This window comes from Coregonus clupeaformis, unplaced genomic scaffold (assembly GCF_020615455.1).
Source record: "Coregonus clupeaformis isolate EN_2021a unplaced genomic scaffold, ASM2061545v1 scaf0707, whole genome shotgun sequence".
Lineage (NCBI taxonomy): Eukaryota > Metazoa > Chordata > Actinopteri > Salmoniformes > Salmonidae > Coregonus > Coregonus clupeaformis.
The window spans coordinates 136,693-160,159 of NW_025534162.1; the positions used below are offsets into that span (position 1 = coordinate 136,693).

A 23,467-nucleotide genomic window follows, 5' to 3' on the forward strand; every position below is an offset into this window, starting at 1 on the left:
GAGGTGTGCAAAGTTGGTAGAATCTAATTCAAAATGATTCACAGCTCTAATGACTGCCAAAGGTGCTTCCACCAAGTATTTTCTCTGAGGTTTCTCTGGGGTGTGAAGACATCAGTAATTAAGACAGCTCTGTTTTATTTTTTTTATTCATTAATTTGGAAAATGTTATATAATTCTTCTTTCACTTTTAAAATGTGGAGTAAGTCGTGTACATTGGTAGGAAAGCAATCAAATGTAATACATTTTAAAATAAAATTTTAAGGCAGCAAAATTTGAAGACTGTGCAGGGGGTGCGTAGACTTTCACTAGGCAGTGTGTTTTATTCTGACTTTTTAACTGTGTTATTATAGATTAGTGTCATTCCTTACATACATTTTAAATTAATTCAATTTCACCTCTCAACAGTTTAAGAGTGTAATATTTGTTGTTGTTTTTCGCTGAGTTGTTCCTCTTCTATGAATTTGTAACTTGTTACAGAAAATGTGTATTTATGAACTCACAAAATGTGTGTGATGATTATGAATCACTTCAACATGTTGTATTATTGTTTTTATTTTATTTGTAATTGAAAATGTATTTACAATGTTTAAAGCTGAATACAGGTTAAAAGCAGTCAGTAATTTCAGCATTATTCAGTAATTATGTAAAGTCAGAAGTCAGTAATGATGCACATTGCAATGTTGAACAAATATTAAGACATGGTGTCAGTTGCATAGCATCTACACAATAGCACATCCTGTAATATGGGCAATTACTTAACAGTGAAGCGTTTCTGTTTTGACAGCCAAATAAGCACACATTACATTGATGTACCACACGATGTTCAAACCCACTTTGCCGTCAATAAATACTGTTTTCTGCCATTGTGGTCTTGTCTGACATGTAATTCCAGTACAGTTAAGGCAACTACCGGTACTTGAATGTGTTTTTATTGCTAACAATCCAGATATAGGTGTGATACAAATATTTACAGATATTTAAAAATAAACCATAATAATTTTTGACTGTGAATTAAACTTCCTCTTATATTTTAACGTCAGAGTACTGGGTTGTGTAGTCTTCTTCATCTGAGCTGCTGCTGTGGCCTGCCCTGCGGTGATGAGGGTGAGAACTACAGACTCTCTGGTGTCCTGGCTTTGCTCGGAACGTGACGTCAGAGTAGCTGATCTCCACATCATCCTCACTGCTCTCTGTCTCCATGTCCATGTTTGGCTCGATGGTGGGCTTCGGAGCACACACTTCCTTAATGTTCTCGTAGTCATCCCACTTATCAGTCTGAATATAGAAAGAGATTTATACAAAAAGGTTCCAAATGAAGCAGCTCGAATGTTGCTATTTTGTAAATCCGGAGAATATTAATTGTCTTGGGCAGTCAGATTTGTTTCTAAATTATTCTTATCAAATATCTTAAGGCTGTGCGAGTTCATTTGCCTTTTCCAAACTATCAAGTGATAACATCAAGGTCGAGTAAAACACATGAAGTCATTTTCACATTTCCTTTGATGTTGTGAGATCCCTTCTGCTGCTGCTGGACTGAGTGTACAACACAGGCGGCTGGTGCCACCACAATTGGTGAGGATGGGCTCATAGTAACGGCTGGAAAGGATGAAATGGAGTGGTATCGAACACATCAAACACATTGTTTCCATTTGATTGATACCATTCCATTCACTCCATTCCAGCCATTATTATGAGCCATTCTCCCCTCAGCAGCCTCCTGTGGTGTACAAACATCCTTCTACACATTTAGCCATCTATGAGTGGTAATGAATAAGGAAATGCCTCCTAAACACAGGCTTGATGGCCTCAGGATCATCATGATACAGTTAATTGAAGGTTAAGGTTTGTGTGTTACACAAAACGATTATGTAAGATGTACCACAAATAGAATTACATAATTTACAGGATCTCTGTGTACTCTTACCTCAATATCCTGTTTAAGTAACAGTGGAGTTTTGGTTTGTTTGTAGATTTGCAACAAAGTGATTATGACCCTTCACTTCAAAGTTTCCATTCACAATGTTCGGTTTAACTTTATATTAAGTTGAACTGATATCATGTGGTTACAGAGTAACTATACAAATAATTCAAATTGAAGCAGAATTTGACTAGCTTCCTTAAAATTCCCTCATTATATGTAGGCCTATCTTAGCTGCAGTTACAGTGTAAAGCTGAATAATAACATTCTTGTGATCAAAGAAGTTACAGTGTAACTTCATGGCATAAGGGCTAATGTGTGATGTTGTCCAATGTTTTGGTACACATATTTGTTATTACGGTTGACTGACCTTTTCCTTCAGTTTTGGCTTGGCAACCTTAGCATAGACGTCATCCTCTCTCGCTTGGTCTCTAGGACCCAAGCTACCCCTGGAAGACAAGTTGTGTCATTGTTTGCGTTTGACTCATATTTGTTGTCTCATCAGGTTATTTCCCTATGTACATTCTGGTCGACTACTACAGTCATTTTCACAGTTGTGGTTTCAATACATTACTACATTATGGTAGGATAATATCAATTTATGATGTACAGTGGGGAAAAAAAGTATTTAGTCAGCCACCAATTGTGCAAGTTCTCCCACTTAAAAAGATGAGAGAGGCCTGTAATTTTCATCATAGGTACACGTCAACTATGACAGACAAAATGAGAAAAAGAATTCCAGAAAATCACATTGTAGGATATTTTATGAATTTATTTGCAAATTATGGTGGAAAATAAGTATTTGGTCAATAACAAAAGTTTCTCAATACTTTGTTATATACCCTTTGTTGGCAATGACACAGGTCAAACGTTTTCTGTAAGTCTTCACAAGGTTTTCACACACTGTTGCTGGTATTTTGGCCCATTCCTCCCATTCCTATTTTGGACACTCCTCTAGAGCAGTGATGTTTTGGGGCTGTCGCTGGGCAACACGGACTTTCAACTCCCTCCAAAGATTTTCTATGGGGTTGAGATCTGGAGACTGGCTAGGCCACTCCAGGACCTTGAAATGCTTCTTACGAAGCCACTCCTTCGTTGCCCGGGCGGTGTGTTTGGGATCATTGTCATGCTGGAAGACCCAGCCATGTTTCATCTTCAATACCCTTGCTGATGGAAGGAGGTTTTCACTCAAAATCTCACGATACATGGCCCCATTCATTCTTTCCTTTACACGGATCAGTCGTCCTGGTCCCTTTGTAGAAAAACAGCCCCAAAGCATGATGTTTCCACCCCCATGCTTCACAGTAGGTATGGTGTTCTTTGGATGCAACTCAGCATTCTTTGTCCTCCAAACACGACGAGTTGAGTTTTTACCAAAAAGTTATATTTTGGTTTCATCTGACCATATGACATTCTCCCAATCCTCTTCTGGATCATCCAAATGCACTCTAGCATACTTCAGATGGGCCTGGACATGTACTGGCTTAAGCAGGGGGACACGTCTGGCACTGCAGGATTTGAGTCCCTGGCGGCGTAGTGTGTTACTGATGGTAGGCTTTGTTACTTTGGTCCCAGCTCTCTGCAGGTCATTCACTAGGTTCCCCCGTGTGGTTCTGGGATTTTTGCTCACCGTTCTTGTGATCATTTTGACCTCACGGGGTGAGATCTTGCGTGGAGCCCCAGATCGAGGGAGATTATCAGTGGTCTTGTATGTCTTCCATTTCCTAATAAGTGCTCCCACAGTTGATTTCTTCAAACCAAGCTGCTTACCTATTGCAGATTCAGTCTTCCCAGCCTGGTGCAGGTCTACAATTTTGTTTCTGGTGTCCTTTGACAGCTCTTTGGTCTTGGCCATAGTGGAGTTTGGAGTGTGACTGTTTGAGGTTGTGGACAGGTGTCTTTTATACTGATAACAAGTTCAAACAGGTGCCATTCATACAGGTAACGAGTGGAGGACAGAGGAGCCTCTTAAAGAAGAAGTTACAGGTCTGTGAGAGCCAGACATCTTGCTTGTTTGTAGGTGACCAAATACTTATTTTCCACCATAATTTGCAAATTAATTAATTAAAAATCCTACAATGTGATTATCTGGAATTTCTTTTCTCAATTTGTCTGTCATAGTTGACGTGTACCTATGATGAAAATTACAGGCCTCTCTCATCTTTTTAAGTGGGAGAACTTGCACAATTGGTGGCTGACTAAATACTTTTTTTCCCCACTGTATTTGAGGTAATTTGTATGTAATCCCACATCATATGCATTCACTGTTTGGAATGACTGAAGAATGCTCTCTATGGTACTGTAGTACGGTGTCCATTTTAGGACACCCTCAGCCTCAAAGGGTTAGGTTTGAGCCTGGGGGTGCCCTAAAATGGATACAGTACTGTAGCTGTCAATGTGATGTGTTTTAATTTGAACCTATCCTGGTTTCATCTGCCTTCCCCACATTCTCAGAAAAAATATCAATCTTACATCTCCTGGCCCCTGAATTGCAACGAGGCATAGTTGACTTCATGTTCCTGTGTGTGTCCAGTGTGTCCATCTTTGTTTCTGATTGGATGGCTTGGTGAAAGACCCTGAATAGATGAGATGGAATGCATTAAAAAGAATGTCAAGAATTGAAATAGTTAATTCATCCCTTCATTCATAACTGTACAATGTATATGCTATGCTCAGTCATTCATGACGTACTGAATACTGAACACTGAATGATTGTAAATAGTCAACTGTGGAGCTATAGTATATAAAGGCCTCTTTCTTCCAAATTTAACCCCTTCAACAACATTGTTCGATTTCTCTCACCTGCTTTCCACCTGATACCTTCAGAACACTGTACACAGTGTGTATGTCAGAGGTCGACCTTTAAAGAAATAACAAACAAATTGAATCACTCTTCCAAGACTGACAAGTAGACTATATCTTCCTTTAGATGTTCAAACTGAGACAGCAAGTAGTGGTGATCCACAGTAACTAGTATAATGGAATCCCATTGTGAGTGAGGGAGGCCTGCTAAAATGGACTCATTGAGACTTGCGTATGTCTGCCCATCCAGACGTGTGTGTGTGTGCGTGCAAATGTGGGTGCTTATGTGTGTGTTTGTCTACAGTGTGTGCTCTTGTCCGTGTGACACCATGCTCGATGCTATTACGTGCTGTCTGGATACGACGTCCTGCTGGGATGGGGATGCTGCGGTTGGGGTAAGGGCTCTGGGCGGTAGGGGCCGTCTGGGCACAGCTGATCTCTGCTGCTCCCCGGGGGGTCTGCTACTGCTGCACCCCCTTCAGTCACCAGGTTCTCATTTGTGCCATTACGCCAGCCCTGATGATGACACACACAGGCATAGGGGTACACACACACCCACAAACATGTTCAATTAACTAGGGATTTTCACACAATGAACTACAGAATAAATGGAAGAGTATAATGCAGTATTTGTGAAATGCAACAGTACCAGAAAACCAAAGTGAACACAACATGGTAGTTTATTTGATGTCCCCTGCTGGATCAATTTGTTTCTCTTGTGTCTGAAAAACGCAAAACAAAAAGTGGATATTTTCATACAAACAGTGGTGTTGTGGTGAGCTTCTAGTCATTGCTAACTGTAGTCAATATGTATGGTTAAGAAATATATACACTACCGTTCAAAAGTTTGGGGTCACTTAGAAATGTCCTTGTTTTCGAGAGAAAATCAAATTTTTTGTCCATTAAAATAACATCAAAATTGATCAGAAATACAGTGTAGACATTGTTAATGTTGTAAATGGCTATTGTAGCTGGAAATGGCTGATTTGTAATGGAATATCTACATAGGCGTACAGAGGCCCAGTCTCTCAGCATTATCAGCAACCATCAGTCTTGTGTTCCAATGGCACGTTGTGTTTGCTAATTCAAGTTTATAATTTAAAAAGGCTATTTGATCATTAGAAAACCCTTTTGCAATTATGTTAGCACAGCTGAAAACTGTTGTGGTGATTAAAGAAGCAATAAAACTGGCCTTCTTGAGACTAGTTGAGTATCTGGAGCATCAGCAATTGTGGGTTCGATTACAGGCACAAAATGGCCAGAAACAAATAACTTTCTTCTGAAACTCGTCAGTCTATTCTTGTTCTGAGAAATGAAGGCTATTCCATGCGAGAAACTGCCAAGAAACTGAAGATGTCGTACAACGCTGTGTCCTACTCCTTTCATAGAACAGCGCAAACTGGCTCTAACCAGAATAGAAAGAGGAGTGGGAGGTCCCTTTGCACAACTGAGCAAGAGGACAAATACATTAGAGTGTCTAGCGTTGTACGAGATCTTCAGTTTATTGGCAATTTCCCGCATGGAATAGCCTTCATTTCTCAGAACAAGAATAGACTTGTTTCTGGCCATTTTGAGCCTGTAATCGAACCCACAATTACTGATGCTCCAGATACTCAACTTTTGAACAGTAGTGTATATTTTATAAACAAGAGGAGTGAAGTGAGTGAGTGTTGACAGAGGACTCACCTGTAGACCAGAAAGATGAGTAAAAGAACAAGCGGAACACAGCAGAAAGAAAGGATGAGAGCGAGGACATGGAAGACACTTCCTGTGGGGAGAGAAGAGAGGGAGGAGAAACGAGACAGAGAAGTGTGTCAATATTAGACCATTGAGACATTCTTGCTACAGTCTTTGGCATGTTGTGTGGAACTGTGACTTTAAATACCAATACCACCTATGTGTTGTTACATACTATACTTTCTTACTGTATGCAAACAATCAATTTCACATCTTGAAGGATGTTTGGTTAAGGCCTGTATCATCATTGATTCATAAATTTAGGTAGCATATCAGGGGGAGAATGAAATATGCTACACTAGAAAAAAAAGGTGCTATCTAGAACCTTAAAGGGTTCTTCGGCTGTCCCTATAGGAGAACACTTTGAATAACCTGTTTTGATTGCAAGTAGAACCCTTTTGGGTTCCATGTAGAACCTCCTCTGCAGAGGGTTCTACATGTAACCCAAAATGGTTCTACCTGGAACCAAAAAGGGTTATTCTATGGGGAGCCCAAAAACCTTTTGGAACCCTTTTTTTCTAAGAGTGTAGGCATCATATGAATCTCACAAGTGAGATAGAAATACTGAGGGAAAAATGTTAATCAGTTGTGAATAAGTCACACTTCTGTACTCTATTGACTTTCCAAAGTGACTGTCAGTCTCTATGCACTCACGGTTGAGAAACAGCTGGATTCTTTCTGATTCTTTCCCCCCCATCTTATTGGTGGCGACACAGTAGTACGTCCCAGGCTTGTCCGGGTGGACAGTGATGTTCTGGTGATTGATGATGAAATGCTCCCTTTCCTCGACCAGCCTGTACCACCTGTAGCTGATGACAGGGGGGTAACAGTGACTGTGGCAGGTCAGTGCCACAGGGCTCCCCCCATCACTCTGCCACCTATTGGTCATGTTGTGAATGACCTCGGTGAGCTTTGGAGCATCTGTGATGGAAAATAATGGAAGAAAATGATTATTGTACATTTGAATACAGAGACGCATTTGCGTTTTCCTTGTGTTGAATTGTCTTTAGTTATAGTATTAGAAGGAGATAAGTTCAGGCTCCACACAAATAACCACTTAAGTCTTTATTCCAGAAAGTCGTAGAGAACCTGACCCATTTGAAATGATCACTCTGATCCCAAATGTAGATCTGAGAGGATTGCAGTAAACAGTATGGTTAATCTCAAATCAAATCAAATCAAATTTTATTGGTCACATGCGCCGAATACAACAGGTGCAGACATTACAGTGAAATGCTTACTTACAGCCCTTAACCAACAGTGCATTTATTTTTTACAAAAAAAGTAAAAATAAAACAACAACAAAAAAAGTGTTGAGAGAAAAAAGAGCAGAAGTAAAATAAAGTGACAGTAGGGAGGCTATATATACAGGGGTGTACCGGTGCAGAGTCAATGTGCGGGGGCACCGGCTAGTTGAGGTAGTTGAGGTAATATGTACATGTGGGTAGAGTTAAAGTGACTATGCATAAATAATTAACAGAGTAGCAGCAGCGTAAAAAGGATGGGGTGGGGGGGCAGTGCAAATAGTCCGGGTAGCCATGATTAGCTGTTCAGGAGTTTTATGGCTTGGGGGTAGAAGCTGTTGAGAAGTCTTTTGGACCTAGACTTGGCACTCCGGTACCGCTTGCCGTGCGGTAGCAGAGAGAACAGTCTATGACTAGGGTGGCTGGAGTCTTTGACAATTTTGAGGGCCTTCCTCTGACACCGCCTGGTATAGAGGTCCTGGATGGCAGGAAGCTTGGCCCCAGTGATGTACTGGGCCATACGCACTACCCTCTGTAGTGCCTTGCGGTCGGAGGCCAAGCAGTTGCCATACCAGGCGGTGATGCAACCAGTCAGGATGCTCTCGATGGTGCAGCTGTAGAATTTTTTGAGGATCTGAGGACCCATGCCAAATCTTTTCAGTCTCCTGAGGGGGAATAGGCTTTGTTGTGCCCTCTTCACGACTGTCTTGGTGTGTTTGGACCATGATAGTTCGTTGGTGATGTGGACACCAAGGAACTTGAAGCTCTCAACCTGTTCCACTACAGCCCCGTTGATGAGAATGGGGGCGTGCTCAGTCCTCTTTTTTTTTCCTGTAGTCCACAATCATCTCCTTTGTCTTGGTCACGTTGAGGGAGAGGTTGTTGTCCTGGCACCACACGGCCAGGTCTCTGACCTCCTCCCTATAGGCTGTCTCATCGTTGTCGGTGATCAGGCCTACCACTGTTGTGTCGTCGGCAAACTTAATGATGGTGTTGGAGTCGTGCCTGGCCATGCAGTCATGGGTGAACAGAGAGTACAGGAGGGGACTGAGCACGCACCCCTGAGGGGCCCCCGTGTTGAGGATCAGTGTGGCAGATGTGTTGTTACCTACCCTTACCACCTGGGGGCAGCCCGTCAGGAAGTCCAGGATCCAGTTGCAGAGGGAGGTGTTTAGTCCCAGGATCCTTAGCTTAGTGATGAGCTTAGAGGGCACTATGGTGTTGAATGCTGAGCTGTAGTCTGGTTTTAGACCCCATCATAGCACTGAGACTGCACTTGTGAAGGTGGTAAATGACCTTTTAATGGCGTCAGACCGAGGCTCTGCATCTGTCCTCGTGCTACTAGACCTTAGTGCTGCCTTTGACACTATCGATCACCACATTATTTTGGAGAGACTGGAAACCCAAATTGGTCTACACGGACAAGTTCTGGCCTGGTTTAGATCTTACCTGTCGGAAAGATATCAGTTTGTCTCTGTGAATGGTCTGTCCTCCGACAAATCAACTGTACATTTCGGTGTTCCTCAAGGTTCCGTTTTAGGACCACTATTGTTTTCACTATATATTTTACCTCTTGGGGATGTTATTCGAAAACATAATGTTAACTTTCACTGCTATGCGGATGACACACAGCTGTACATTTCAATGAAACATGGTGAAGCCCCAAAATTGCCCTCGCTAGAAGCCTGTGTTTCAGACATAAGGAAGTGGATGGCTGAAAACTTTCTACTTTTAAACTCGGACAAAACAGAGATGCTTGTTCTAGGTCCCAAGAAACAAAGAGATCTTCTGTTAAATCTGACAATTCATCTTGATGGTTGTAAAGTCGTCTCAAATAAAACTGTGAAGGACCTCGGCGTTACTCTTGACCCTGATCTCTCTTTTGACGAACATATCAAGACTGTTTCAAGGACAGCTTTTTTCCATCTACGTAACATTGCAAAAATCAGAAATGTTCTGTCCAAAAATGATGCAGAAAAATTAATCCATGCATTTGTTACTTCTAGGTTAGACTACTGCAATGCTCTACTTTCCGGCTACCCGGATAAAGCACTAAATAAACTTCAGTTAGTGCTAAATACGGCTGCTAGAATCCTGACTAGAACCAAGAAATTTGATCATATTACTCCAGTGCTAGCTTCCCTACACTGGCTTCCTGTTAAGGCAAGGGCTGATTTCAAGGTTTTACTGTTAACCTATAAAGCGTTACATGGGCTTGCTCCTACCTATCTTTCCGAGTTGGTCCTGCCGTACATACCAATACGTACGCTACGGTCACAAGACGCAGGCCTCCTAATTGTCCCTAGAATTTCTAAGCAAACAGCGGGAGGCAGGGCTTTCTCCTATAGATCTCCATTTTTATGGAACAGTTTGCCTACCCATGTGAGAGAGACGCAGACTCGGGTCTCAACCTTTAAGTCTTTACTGAAGACTTATCTCTTCAGTAGGTCATATGATTGAGTGTAGTCTGGCCCAGGAGTGTGAAGGTGAACGGAAAGGCTCTGGAGCAACGAACAGCCCTTGCTGTCTCTGCCAGGCCGGTTCCCCTCTCTCCACTGGGGTTCTCTGCCTCTAACCCTGTTACAGGGGCTGAGTCACTGGCTTGCTGGTGCTCTTTCATGCCGTCCCTAGGAGGGGTGCGTCACTTGAGTGGGTTGAGTTACTGACGTGATCTTCCTGTCTGGGTTGGCGCCCCCCTTGGTTTGTGCTGTGGTGGAGACCTCTGTGGGCTATACTCGGCCTTGTCTCAGGATTGTAAGTTGGTGGTTGAGGATATCCCTCTGGTGGTGCGGGGGCTGTGCTTTGGCAGAGTGGGTGGGGTTATATCCTTCCTGTTTGGCCCTGTCCGGGGTTTCTTCGGATGGGGCCACAGTGTCTCCGGACCGCTCCTGTCTCAGCCTCCAGTATTTATGCTGCAGTAGTTTATGTGTCGGGGGGCTGGGGTTAGTTGGTTATACCTGGAGTACTTCTCCTGTCTTATCCAGTGTCCTGTGTGAATTTAAGTATGCTCTCTCTAATTCTCTCGTTCTCTCTTTCTCTCTGAGAACCTGAGCCCTAGGACCATACGTCAGGACTACCGGGCATGCTGACACCTTGCTGTCCCCAGTCCGCCTGGCCTTGCTGCTATTCCAGTTTCAACTGTTCTGCCTGCGGTTACGAAACCCCTACCTGTCCCAGACCTGCTGTTTTCAACTCTTAATGATCGGCTATGAAAAGCCAACTGAGAGACCTGAGCCCTAGGACCATACGTCGGGACTACCGGCCGTGGTGACTCCTTGCTGTCCCCAGTCCGCCTGGCCTTGCTGCTATTCCAGTTTCAACTGTTCTGCCTGCGGTTATGGAACCCCTACCTGTCCCAGACCTGCTGTTTTCAACTCTTAATGATCGGCTATGAAAAGCCAACTGAGATTTATTCCTGATTATTATTTGACCATGCTTGTCACTTATGAAAATTTTTGAACATCTTGGCATGGTTCTGTTATAATCTCCACCCGGCACAGCCAGAAGAGGACTGGCCACCCCTCATAGCCTGGTTCCTCTCTAGGTTTCTTCCTAGGTTTTGGCCTTTCTAGGGAGTTTTTCCTAGCCACCGTGCTTCTACACCTGCATTACTAGCTGTTTGGGGTTTTAGGCTGGGTTTCTGTAAAGCACTTCGAGATATTAGCTGATGTAAGAAGGGCTATATAAAATAAAATTGATTGATTGATTGATAGTCAATGAATAGCATTCTCACGTAGGTGTTCCTCTTGTCCAGGTGGGAAAGGGCAGTGTGGAGTGCAATAGAGATTGCATCATCTGTGGATCTGTTGGGGCGGTATGCAAATTGGAGTGGGTCTAGGGTTTCTGGGATAATGCTGTTGATGTGAGCCATGACCAGCCTTTCAAAGCACTTCATGGCTACAGACGTCAGTGCTACGGGTCGGTAGTCATTTAGGCAGGTTATCTTAGAGTCCTTGGGCACGGGGACTATGGTGGTCTGCTTGAAACATTTGGTATTACAGACTCAGTCAGGGACATGTTGAAAATGTCAGTGAAGACACTTGCCAGTTGGTCAGCACATGCTCGGAGTACACGTCCTGGTAATCCGTCTGGCCCTGCGGCCTTGTGAATGTTGACCTGCTTAAAAGTCTTACTCACATCGGCTACGGAGAGCGTGATCACATAGTCATCCGGAACAGCTGGTGCTCTCATGCATGCTTCAGTGTTGCTTGCCTCGAAGCGAGCATAGAAGTGGTTTAGCTCGTCTGGTAGGCTTGTGTCACTGGGCAGCTCGCGGCTGTGCTTCCCTTTGTAGTCTGTAATAGTTTTCAAGCCCTGCCACATCCGACGAGCGTCAGAGCCAGTGTAGTACGATTCAATCTTAGTCCTGTATTGACTCTTTGCCTGTTTGATGGTTCGTCTGAGGTCATAGCGGGATTTCTTATAAGCGTCCGGGTTAGAGTCCCGTTCCTTGAAAGCGGCTGCTCTACCCTTTAGCTCAGTGCGGATGTTTCCTGTAATCCATGGCTTCTGGTTGGGGTATGTACGTACGGTCACTGTGGGGACGACATCATCGATGCACATATTGATGAAGCCAGTGACTGATGTGGTGTACTCCTCAATGCTGTCTGAAGAATCCCGGAACATGTTCCAGTCTGTGCTAGCAAAACAGTCCTGTAGCTTAGCATCTGCGTCATCTGACCACTTTTTTATTAACCGAGTCACTGGTGCTTCCTGCTTTAGTTTTTGCTTATAAGCAGGAATCAGGAGGATAGAGTTATGGTCAGATTTGACAAATGGAGGGCGAGGGAGAGCTTTGTATGCGTCTCTGTGTGTGGAGTAAAGGTGGTCTAGAGTTTTTTTTCCTCTGGTTGCACATTTAACATGCTGGTAGAACGGATTTAAGTTTCCCTGCATTAAAGTCCCCGGCCACTAGGAGCGCTGCATCTCCCTCCAGGTGGAGGCCAGGTGGAATTATCACCTTATTGATAACGCCTATTCATTCCTCTCAGATCTACATAGGGCATACAGTTTGTCTTTGGGGTAGTTGTCATAAAGCAGCAACAGAGATGTACTCACACTTGACTTTAACTTCAACCTGTTGGGATTTCCCAGTTCCTAAGGTGTTCTGGGCAGTGCACCTGTACAGTCCACTATGGGACGGGGTTATGGACGTCACCGTCAACTTCTGGACCAGCCCCACTATCCTGGTCTCTCCTGTGCTGATCTGAACCCAGGTGTAGGTGGTGGTATTGGGGTTGGAACGAGCAGTGCAGGTAAGAACCAGCTGGCTGTTTTCAGTCAGGACCGTGTCAGGGTGAGCAGAGGCCGTCACATTTTTGGGGCTGTCTGTAGGAATCATAGCAGAGAGAAAGCATCATGGAAAAACATGATTATAAGCAGAATTGTTATGTTGGAAATTGAATATGTTTGACTATTTAATCATAATGATAGTAGAATGATGATGATGGTGGTGATGATGGTGATGATGCATTGTACTCACATGTGACCTCCAGCTCCTGCTCTGTGCTGCTAACCCCCTCAGAGTTCTGGGCTCTACAGGTGTAAACCCCTCCTTGCAGGAATGTGACATTAAAAGAACCCCAGACAACATTGGTAGAACGTTGGAGGAACCCAAGAACTGGTTGAGGCTGCATGTGAAGAGGGGAGCTAGACATAGGTGAGCCAGATGGACGGGGGGTCCATGTCAGAGTGAGCTGAGAGACTGGGAAACTCTGCACGGTGCAGTTGATACTAACCAGTCGGCCCTCCTGGGTTGTACGCATCATAGAAAGCACTGGTTTGGTTGGGCCGTCTGTGGAGAGGAAATAATACTCACATTGAAATAACCACCTATTCAAATTTAAATTGTACCTATTCAAATGTTTGTCAGAGGACTGTAGATACAATATGCATATTTCAAATATGAACACAAACATAAGAGAATATACAGGCTGCAATTTAAGTAATCATGAATAAGCTAGCCAAAATATTGTATATATTATCTATTAATCTATTACCTATTATTTTTGAGAGGGGAAACGGGGTCAGCAGTGCTCAGATACTGAGTAAGAGGAGGCTATGATATGAGATCTGGATGCATTTATACAATAAGAACAGCCTTTACAGCTGTGATGAATAATACTCACATAGAACATTGAAGCATGATTTGCTGCTGTTCTGTCCCGTGCCGATGTCATTAGTGGCACTACAAATGTAACACCCCTCGTCTGTTACGTCCACCCTATCCCAGAGTAGTGTGTGGCCTGTGGGTGAAACTAGTCTCCATTGTGGTACTCCACTACTGTGGTACCAGGTGTAGCTACTGGGGGCAGGATGGGCATCAGCCATACAGGTGAGATTTAGCCGAGAGCCCGCCTTCACCTGGTTGTCATGGGAACCTCCACTTTGGGTGATCTGAGTGTTTCTTGGAACATCTGCAAAAGATAACGGATAATATATATATATATATATATATATATATATATATATATATATATATATATATATTGTGATGCCACGAGAGGCTACCGCTTCCAGCGGGGTTGCCCAAGTAGTGCAAGGAGTCCAGGTTCAACCAAAACAAGGATTTTTTTATTCAAGGTCTTCGGCAACTAACGAAATTATAACACAATTCTCTCCTTCCCCGAGCCCCCTCCAGACCGTGTCCCTTCCCTTCCAAAAACAACTCCAGCCTATCAGCCCCTGATTGGTTTCAGCTGCGTGGGAAGATTGGCCACAGAGGGTTGGAGTTCCCGACCATACCAGCAGATGGAGCCATAGCTGTCTGGGTTTGCAGCCACCTCAGGGGGATGTAACGTCCCTCCAGGACACAGCCTCTCGTGACATCACACATCCCCCTCCTCGGGACCGACGTCCTCGTCGGGGTAAAGGCAGCGAAGAAGGCATCACGCCGGGAGAGGGCGTCCGCATTGCCGTGGTGCTTGCCAGCCCTCGGCTGTTTCCACTCCATCCGGTGAGTTGGTGCTGTGTTGTACAGTGCCGGTCTCTGGGGTCTCTCCTTGAGTTTCTTACTGAACGCATCAGCCTTGGTTTTAGCAGAGTTTAGCTTCTGTTGAGCAGCTTTCAGTTCCTTCTCTCTCTCTGCCTCCGCATTCTTCATCTTGTTCTCCAACACCTTGTACTTCTCCTCTGCCTTCTTCTGGACCTCCTTACTACTGCGCAGGGTCTCCTCACACTCCTCGATGGTCCTGCGCAGCCTCTCCAGCTCCTCCTGTTGCTTATGGAAGGAGCTCTGTTGGAGTTTAGCCTGGAGGATATCTAACTCTTCTGTCTTCATGTCTAACTGTTGCTTTAACAAACGATACCTCTCAGCGGTCCCCTTCAGACCAGACAGTTCTTTGTCCAGATTCTGTAGCTCCGTCTCTGTGTCGGTCTGGGCACCTGCCATCCCTATCCGAGCCCGGGCGGGAGTGAGTAATTCGGAGGATTGCACCGGAGCCTTCCCAGGATGAGTCTTGCCTCTCCGTTTCGGAGGTACTCGGGTTATCCTCTCCTGAGACTCTCTCCAGAGTGGGTAAAAGGCTGGGCAGTCTCGTCCAATTAGGACAGGGACGGGGAGGGAATCAACCACCCCCGCCGTCGTGTGTATGGTTCCCCGTGTGCTGGTCATTGTAAGTTCAGTAATGGGGTATTCTCTGGTGTCCCCATGGACACAGGAAACTGGGAGGACTTTCCCGGGGTCAGACACGTTGGGCCCACCAAATCCTTACGCACCAGGGTGGCCCGGCTACCAGAATCCAGTAAGGCCTCCACATCATGGTGATTCACAGTTACCGGGCAGGTGGGGGGGTCGATCGGGGCCGCCATCTACGACTCCCAAGAGCGAGGCAAAACGGTGTGTGGGTGCTGAGCGGGAGGACTCCGCAGTGGGCATAGGTTCCTCGGCTGGTTTCCCACACTGCCAGGAGATATGTCCCATCTCCCCACACCGGTAACACTGTCGAGTTTCCCCCTCCTGGTGTACTCTTCTTGGACCCGCCTGGTTTCTGGCTCCCCCTGGAGCCGGGATAAGTCCTGACGTGGCTGGGTTCGAGACCTTGGGGTCCTTTGGACGGGTTCTTTTCATTTGTGGTGGGGCCGCACTCCTGGGGTCTTTTCGGGAAGCATTCAGCATCTCCGCGGTGGCCTGGTACTTTTCCACAGCTTCCACGGTCAGATCAGCCGTGGTCAAGGCCTGTTGACTGATGAACCGTTTTGCCTCATAAGGCAGGGCGCGTAGGTAACGATCCACCACAACGGCCTCCACCACCGCCGCTGCTGTATTCCTCTGCGGATCCAGCCATTTCCTTGCGATTCGGACAAGTTCATGCATCTGCGCCCGAGGAGGTTGGTCTGGTTGGAAGGTCCAACTGTGAAAGCGCTGGGCCATACCAAACTTTGTGAGTCCATATCTGCTGAGGATCTCAGACTTCAGGGCATCATAGTCAGTAACCTGGTCAGGGCCCAGGTCCCGGACAGCATTCAGCGCTTCCCCGGTTAGGAAGGGGGGCTAACAGACCAACCCACTGTTGCTTGGGCCAGGCTTCCCTAGTGGCCGTGGCCTCAAATGCATGCAGGTATGCCTCAATGTCATCGGTAGCTCCCATCTTAGATATAAAGTCACTTGCCTTTATTGGGCGGGTATTTTGGACAACCATCTGTCTCTGCAACTGCAATTCCTCTGCCTTCAGAAGGTTGGCTGTCTTTTGCTCCTCCAAGAGAGCCACGTTTGCTTGCATCTGGGCTTGCTGGCCAGCAACAAGGGCTTTCAATATGTCCTCCATTTCAGTCGGCGGGGAGCCTACGGCCAACTTGGAAAACTGGGTGATCAAACCTTCGGTATCCTCCTCTGACATGCACTATTAACGCTTGAGCGTGCCCGTATTCACCACCATCTGTGATGCCACGAGAGGCTACCGCTTCCAGCGGGGTTGCCCAAGTAGTGCAAGGAGTCCAGGTTCAACCAAAACAAGGATTTTTTTATTCAAGGTCTTCGGCAACTAACGAAATTATAACACAATTCTCTCCTTCCCCGAGCCCCCTCCAGACCGTGTCCCTTCCCTTCCAAAAACAACTCCAGCCTATCAGCCCCTGATTGGTTTCAGCTGCGTGGGAAGATTGGCCACAGAGGGTTGGAGTTCCCGACCATACCAGCAGATGGAGCCATAGCTGTCTGGGTTTGCAGCCACCTCAGGGGGATGTAACGTCCCTCCAGGACACAGCCTCTCGTGACATCACAATATATATATATATATATATATATATATGTTCTGGGTTAACCAACATTATGTGAAGGGGAAAATAGATTGGTGCTAGTTCGGTAGGCGAGGTGAGTAGTCATGCTGTACTTCGCTCCACAGGTAATATGACACATTACATTACAATGGAACGATTTGATTAGTGTAATGTTGGCTAGCTACATAGTTGTATTTGTATCAAAGATAAAGGTGTAGTATAGAGTAACTATCGAGGTTAGCTAGCCAGCTACACTCGCTCGCAGCGACGCCGTTTTTCAAACAAAGTCATCACCGCAGCCATTGCTAGCTAGCCAACGCTACCAGCTAGCAGTACTATAGCAACTAAATACAATATAATTTTAGCCACCTACATTCGTTCGCAGCGACGCCGTTTTTTTTTTCCCAAACAAAGTCAACACAGCAGCCATTGCTAGCTAGCCAACACTACTAGCTAGCAGTACTGTAGCAGCTAAATACAATATCTTTGTGCTAGCTAGCCAACGCTTAATTATTGCTGCGTTATGAAAGGAACTAGACACGGACACGAATTATCTGTTTAGTGCGTTAACACACTATTGGTAGTTTGTTGTAACCAAGTATTGGTGCTAAACGTTGTGTTATTGGATGCTAGCATGCTAGTTAGCTATGGCGTCATAGTTAGCTAGCTGAATAAAATAAGTTGAGTCTATTCCTTGAAACATTGAACCGCTGTAGTTTACAACAATTCTAATTTCTAAAGTGGAAGTTGGGAGAGTTTTATTCGGGTGTTTCAGTGAAACAATTATAGTTTCTGAGGTGGAAGTTGGGAGAGTTATATTTGGGAGTTGTGGTGAGGGAGGCCCGCTCTCTCCTTTCCCAGATGTTTAGTTCATTTCATTCCGATCTCCTCTGCATTATTGTAGCCATTTGCTACAGCCTGTCAACTATGCCTCTGCCTATCCCTGTTCTCTCCTCTCCGCACAGGCTACACAAACGCCTCACACCGCGTGGCTGCTGCCTCTCTAACCTGGTGGTCCCTGCACGCACCACACACCTGGAGTTCCAGGTCTCAGGCAGCCTCTGGAACTGCCGTTCTGCTGCCAACAAGGCTGACTTCATCCCAGCCTATGCTACCCTCCAGTCCCTCGACTTCCTGGCGCTGACGGAAACATGGATTACCACTGAAAACACTGCTACTCCTACTGCTCTCTCCTCGTCTGACCATGTGTTCTCGCATACCCCGAGAGCATCTGGTCAGAGGGGTGGTGGCACAGGAATCCTCATCTCTCCCAAGTGGACATTCTCAATTTTTCCCCTAAACCATCTGTCTATCTCCTCATTTGAATTCCATGCTGTCACAGTCACTAGCCCATTTAAGCTTAATATCCTTGTCATCTATCGCCCTCCAGGTTCCCTTGGAGAGTTCATCAATGAGCTTGACGCCTTGATAAGTTCCTTTCCTGAGGATGGCTCACCCCTCACAGTTTTGGGGGATTTCAACCTCCCTACGTCTACATTTGACTCATTTCTCTCTGCCTCCTTCTTTCCACTCCTCTCCTCTTTTGACCTCACCCTCTCACCGTCCCCCCTACTCACAAGGCAGGCAATACGCTTGACCTCATCTTTACTAGATGCTGCTCTTCTACTAATCTCACTGCAACTCCCCTCCATGTCTCCGACCACTACTTTGTATCCTTTTCTCTCTCGCTCTCCTCCAACACTACTCACTCTGCCCCTACACAGATGGTAATGCGCCGCCGCAACCTTCGCTCTCTCTCTCCCACTACTCTCTCCTCTTCCATCCTATCATCTCTTCCCTCTGCTCAATCCTTCTCCCTCCAATCTCCTGATTCTGCCTCCTCAACCCTCCTCTCCTCCCTTTCTGCATCCTTTGACTCTCTGTGTCCCCTATCCTCCCGGCCGGCTCGGTCCTCCCCTCCAGCTCCGTGGCTTGATGACTCATTGCGAGCTCACAGAACAGAGCTCCGGGCAGCGGAGCGGAAATGGAAGAAAACTAAACTCCCTGCCGACCTGGCATCTTTTCACTCCCTGCTCTCTACATTTTCTTCATCTGTTTCTGCTGCTAAGGCCACTTTCTACCACTCTAAATTCCAAGCATCTGCCTCTAACCCTAGGAAGCTCTTTGCCACATTCTCCTCCCTGCTGAATCCCCCCTCCTCTCTCTCTGTGGATGACTTCGTCAACCACTTTGAAAAGAAGGTTGACGACATCCGATCCTCGTTTGTTAAGTCTAATGACACTGCTGGTCCTGCTCACACTGCCCTACCCTATGCTTTGACTTCTTTCTCCCCTCTCTCTCCAGATAAAATCTTGCGACTTGTGACTGCAGGCCGCCCAACAACCTGCCCGCTTGACCCCATCCCCTCCTCTCTTCTCCAGACCATCTCCGGTGACCTTCTCCCCTACCTCACCTCGCTGATCAACTCATCCTTGACCGCTGGCTATGTCCCTTCCGTCTTCAAGAGAGCGAGAGTTGCACCCCTTCTCAAGAAACCAACACTCGATCCCACTGATGTCAACAACTACAGACCAGTATCCCTTCTTTCTTTTCTTTCCAAAACTATTGAGCGTGCCGTCTTTAGCCAACTCTCTTGCTATCTCTCTCAGAATGACCTTCTTGATCCAAACCAGTCAGGTTTCAGGACTGGTCATTCAACTGAGACTGCTCTTCTCTGTGTCACGGAGGCTCTCCGCACTGCTAAAGCTAACTCTCTCTCCTCTGCTCTTGTCCTTCTAGACCTGTCTGCTGCCTTTGATACTGTGAACCATCAGATCCTCCTCTCCACCCTCTCCGAGCTGGGCATCTCCGGCGCGGCTCACTCCTGGATTGCGTCCTACCTGACCGGTCGCTCCTACCAAGTGGCGTGGCGAGAAGCTGTCTCCGCACCACGTGCTCTCACCACTGGTGTCCCCCAGGGCTCAGTTCTAGGCCCTCTCCTATTCTCCCTATACACTAAGTCACTTGGTTCTGTCATATCCTCACATGGCCTCTCCTATCATTGCTACGCTGACGATACACAACTAATCTTCTCCTTTCCCCCTTCTGATAACCAGGTGGCGAATCGCATCTCTGCATGTCTGGCAGACATATCAGTATGGATGACGGATCACCACCTCAAGCTGAACCTTGGCAAGACGGAGCTGCTCTTCCTCCCGGGGAAGGACTGCCCGTTCCATGATCTCGCCATCACGGTTGACAACTCTGTTGTGTCCTCCTCCCAGAGTGCGAAGAGCCTTGGCGTGACCCTGGACAACACCCTGTCGTTCTCCGCTAACATCAAGGCGGTGACCCGATCCTGCAGGTTCATGCTCTACAACATTCGGAGAGTACGACCCTGCCTTACACAGGAAGCGGCACAGGTCCTAATCCAGGCACTTGTCATCTCCCGTCTGGATTACTGCAACTCGCTGTTGGCTGGGCTCCCTGCCTGTGCCATTAAACCCCTACAACTCATCCAGAATGCCGCAGCCCGTCTGGTGTTCAACCTTCCCAAGTTCTCTTACGTCACCCCGCTCCTCCGCACACTCCACTGGCTTCCAGTTGAAGCTCGCATCTGTTACAAGACCATGGTGCTTGCCTATGGAGCTGTGAGGGGAACGGCACCTCTGTACCTTCAGGCTCTGATCAGTCCCTACACCCAAACGAGGGCATTGCGTTCATCCACCTCTGGCCTGCTGGCTCCCTTCCTCTGCGGAAGCATAGTTCCCGCTCAGCCCAGTCAAAACTGTTCGCTGCTCTGGCACCCCAATGGTGGAACAAGCTCCCTCACGACGCCAGGACAGCGGAGTCACTCACCACCTTCCGGAGACATTTGAAACCCCACCTCTTTAAGGAATACCTGGGATAGGATAAAGTAATCCTTCTACCCCCCTAAAATAAAATAAAATAAATAAATACAATAATTGATAAGTGATTATCCCACTGGCTATAGGGTGAATGCACCAATTTGTAAGTCGCTCTGGATAAGAGCGTCTGCTAAATGACGTAAATGTAAATGTAAATATATATGTATATATATAAATATATATATACAGTGGGGGAAAAAAGTATTTAGTCAGCCACCAATTGTGCAAGTTCTCCCACTTAAAAAGATGAGAGAGGCCTGTAATTTTCATCATAGGTACACGTCAACTATGACAGACAAATTGAGATTTTTTTTCTCCAGAAAATCACATTGTAGGATTTTTTATGAATTTATTTGCAAATTATGGTGGAAAATAAGTATTTGGTCACCTACAAACAAGCAAGATTTCTGGCTCTCACAGACCTGTAACTTCTTCTTTAAGAGGCTCCTCTGTCCTCCACTCGTTACCTGTATTAATGGCACCTGTTTGAACTTGTTATCAGTATAAAAGACACCTGTCCACAACCTCAAACAGTCACACTCCAAACTCCACTATGGCCAAGACCAAAGAGCTGTCAAAGGACACCAGAAACAAAATTGTAGACCTGCACCAGGCTGATCTCACCCCGTGGGGTCAAAATGATCACAAGAACGGTGAGCAAAAATCCCAGAACCACACGGGTGGACCTAGTGAATGACCTGCAGAGAGCTGGGACCAAAGTAACAAAGCCTACCATCAGTAACACACTACGCCGCCAGGGACTCAGATCCTGCAGTGCCAGACGTGTCCCCCTGCTTAAGCCAGTACATGTCCAGGCCCGTCTGAAGTTTGCTAGAGTGCATTTGGATGATCCAGAAGAGGATTGGGAGAATGTCATATGGTCAGATGAAACCAAAATATAACTTTTTGGTAAAAACTCAACTCGTCGTGTTTGGAGGACAAAGAATGCTGAGTTGCATCCAAAGAACACCATACCTACTGTGAAGCATGGGGGTGGAAACATCATGCTTTGGGGCTGTTTTTCTGCAAAGGGACCAGGATGACTGATCCGTGTAAAGGAAAGAATGAATGGGGCCATGTATCGTGAGATTTTGAGTGAAAACCTCCTTCCATCAGCAAGGGCATTGAAGATGAAACGTGGCTGGGTCTTTCAGCATGACAATGATCCCAAACACACCGCCCGGGCATGAAGGAGTGGCTTCGTAAGAAGCATTTCAAGGTCCTGGAGTGGCCTAGCCAGTCTCCAGATCTCAACCCCATAGAAAATCTATGGAGGGAGTTGAAAGTCTGTGTTGCCCAACGACAGCCCCAAAACATCACTGCTCTAGAGGAGATCTGCATAATTTGCAAATAAATTCATTAAAAATCCTACAATGTGATTTTCTGGATTTTTTTCTCTCATTTTGTCTGTCATAGTTGACGTGTACCTATGATGAAAATTACAGGCCTCTCTCATCTTTTTAAGTGGGAGAACTTGCACAATTGGTGGCTGACTAAATACTTTTTTCCCCCACTGTATATATATATATATATATATATATATATATTAATTTCTACAGCACAGTGTATATTAATGATTAGTTCCTGATATTGATATTGGATGGATGGATATAATAATTTGACATTCAGCATACATTTTAATTGATAATTGTTGTTCCTCTGGCCTGTACAGTGTTTGAACATGCTCAAATGGGAAAATACTTACAGGAAACCGTTATCTGATATCCTGATGATGACCTAGTACTGCCCACATCATTGCTCGCCTCACAATAGTAAAGACCTCTGTCCTCTTGCCGTACACTTTTGATGGTATACTCCTTTAAACTATTGGCCATTTTATCCTTGTCTTTGAACCAAGACCATGAATGCACTTCAGAATTGCTTTTCTGCACTATGCAAGTTAATTTGATATGATCTCCTTCTTTGATTGTAGACAGAGCCTTATTTGTTTCAATGTGCACTCCTACAGGAGCATCTGAAAGAGAGAGTATTCCAATTGAATAAAAACTATATAGGCTGCCTTAATTGTCTATGTATTAAAAAGTAAATTCCACAATTTATATAAGCATGGATGTGAGCCAGAGACTGCCTAAAACATTATTTAAATGAATTATTCCTTGATTGCATTTCCCTATGATACAAAACGTATGTCTGGACTACACAAAAAGGGAATATCTCACATTTAACATTGATTGTAACAACGTTTGAGTCGTGGGTCCCATGTTGGTTTACAGCTTTGCAGTGGTAATTCCCGCTTTGTGTAGGTGTGATAGATTGGATCACGAATTCTGTTCCATTGAATTTGGTATTTCCACTGTCTTTAAACCAGGAGTATGTAGCATTGGGGTGCCCTCTGCTGGAACAAGTGAGGGTGACAGACTCTCCTTCCTTTACGTATGACAAACTTATAACAGCCTTCGTCTCCTTAGGGGCATCTTTTAAAGAGAAGACAAAAAAGTCAAGTGATCATAGAAATAGCTAAATTCTGAAAACAAGAAGCACAAAAGTCAAATCAAAATAGTAGGGTAATTTCTTTGTAATAAAAATGGTTGAAACAAAAAGAATGCAATGCTCATGATAAGGCCAACCAAGGGCTTTATTCTATCTGGATCGCTGAAGCATTACAGATTGTGCAATATAAATGTAAAGGTCATTCCTGATTTAGCCGACATATGCAGCATTTACCGTGAATGCACGGTAAC

At 45.4% G+C, this 23,467-nt stretch overlaps 1 protein-coding gene across 2 annotated transcripts in view; it reads right to left on the bottom strand.

The window, feature by feature from the left end:
- Positions 1-536: 536 nt before the first annotated feature.
- LOC121558836 (B-cell receptor CD22) overlaps positions 537-23,467 on the bottom strand; it is a 42,586-nt gene continuing 19,655 nt past the window's right edge. For both annotated transcript variants that reach the window (XM_045216426.1, XM_045216427.1), the window contains exons 5-17: positions 22,946-23,200; positions 22,471-22,740; positions 13,830-14,117; positions 13,184-13,495; positions 12,760-13,029; positions 7,112-7,378; positions 6,407-6,488; positions 5,370-5,442; positions 5,067-5,236; positions 4,721-4,778; positions 4,391-4,494; positions 2,289-2,367; positions 537-1,275 (exon numbers count right to left, since the gene is read on the bottom strand). In XM_045216426.1, coding sequence (XP_045072361.1) covers positions 1,024-1,275; positions 2,289-2,367; positions 4,391-4,494; positions 4,721-4,778; positions 5,067-5,236; positions 5,370-5,442; positions 6,407-6,488; positions 7,112-7,378; positions 12,760-13,029; positions 13,184-13,495; positions 13,830-14,117; positions 22,471-22,740; positions 22,946-23,200 — 2,480 coding nt within the window. In that variant the 3' untranslated portion in view covers positions 537-1,023. The remainder of the gene's footprint in view (positions 1,276-2,288; positions 2,368-4,390; positions 4,495-4,720; positions 4,779-5,066; positions 5,237-5,369; positions 5,443-6,406; positions 6,489-7,111; positions 7,379-12,759; positions 13,030-13,183; positions 13,496-13,829; positions 14,118-22,470; positions 22,741-22,945; positions 23,201-23,467) is intronic.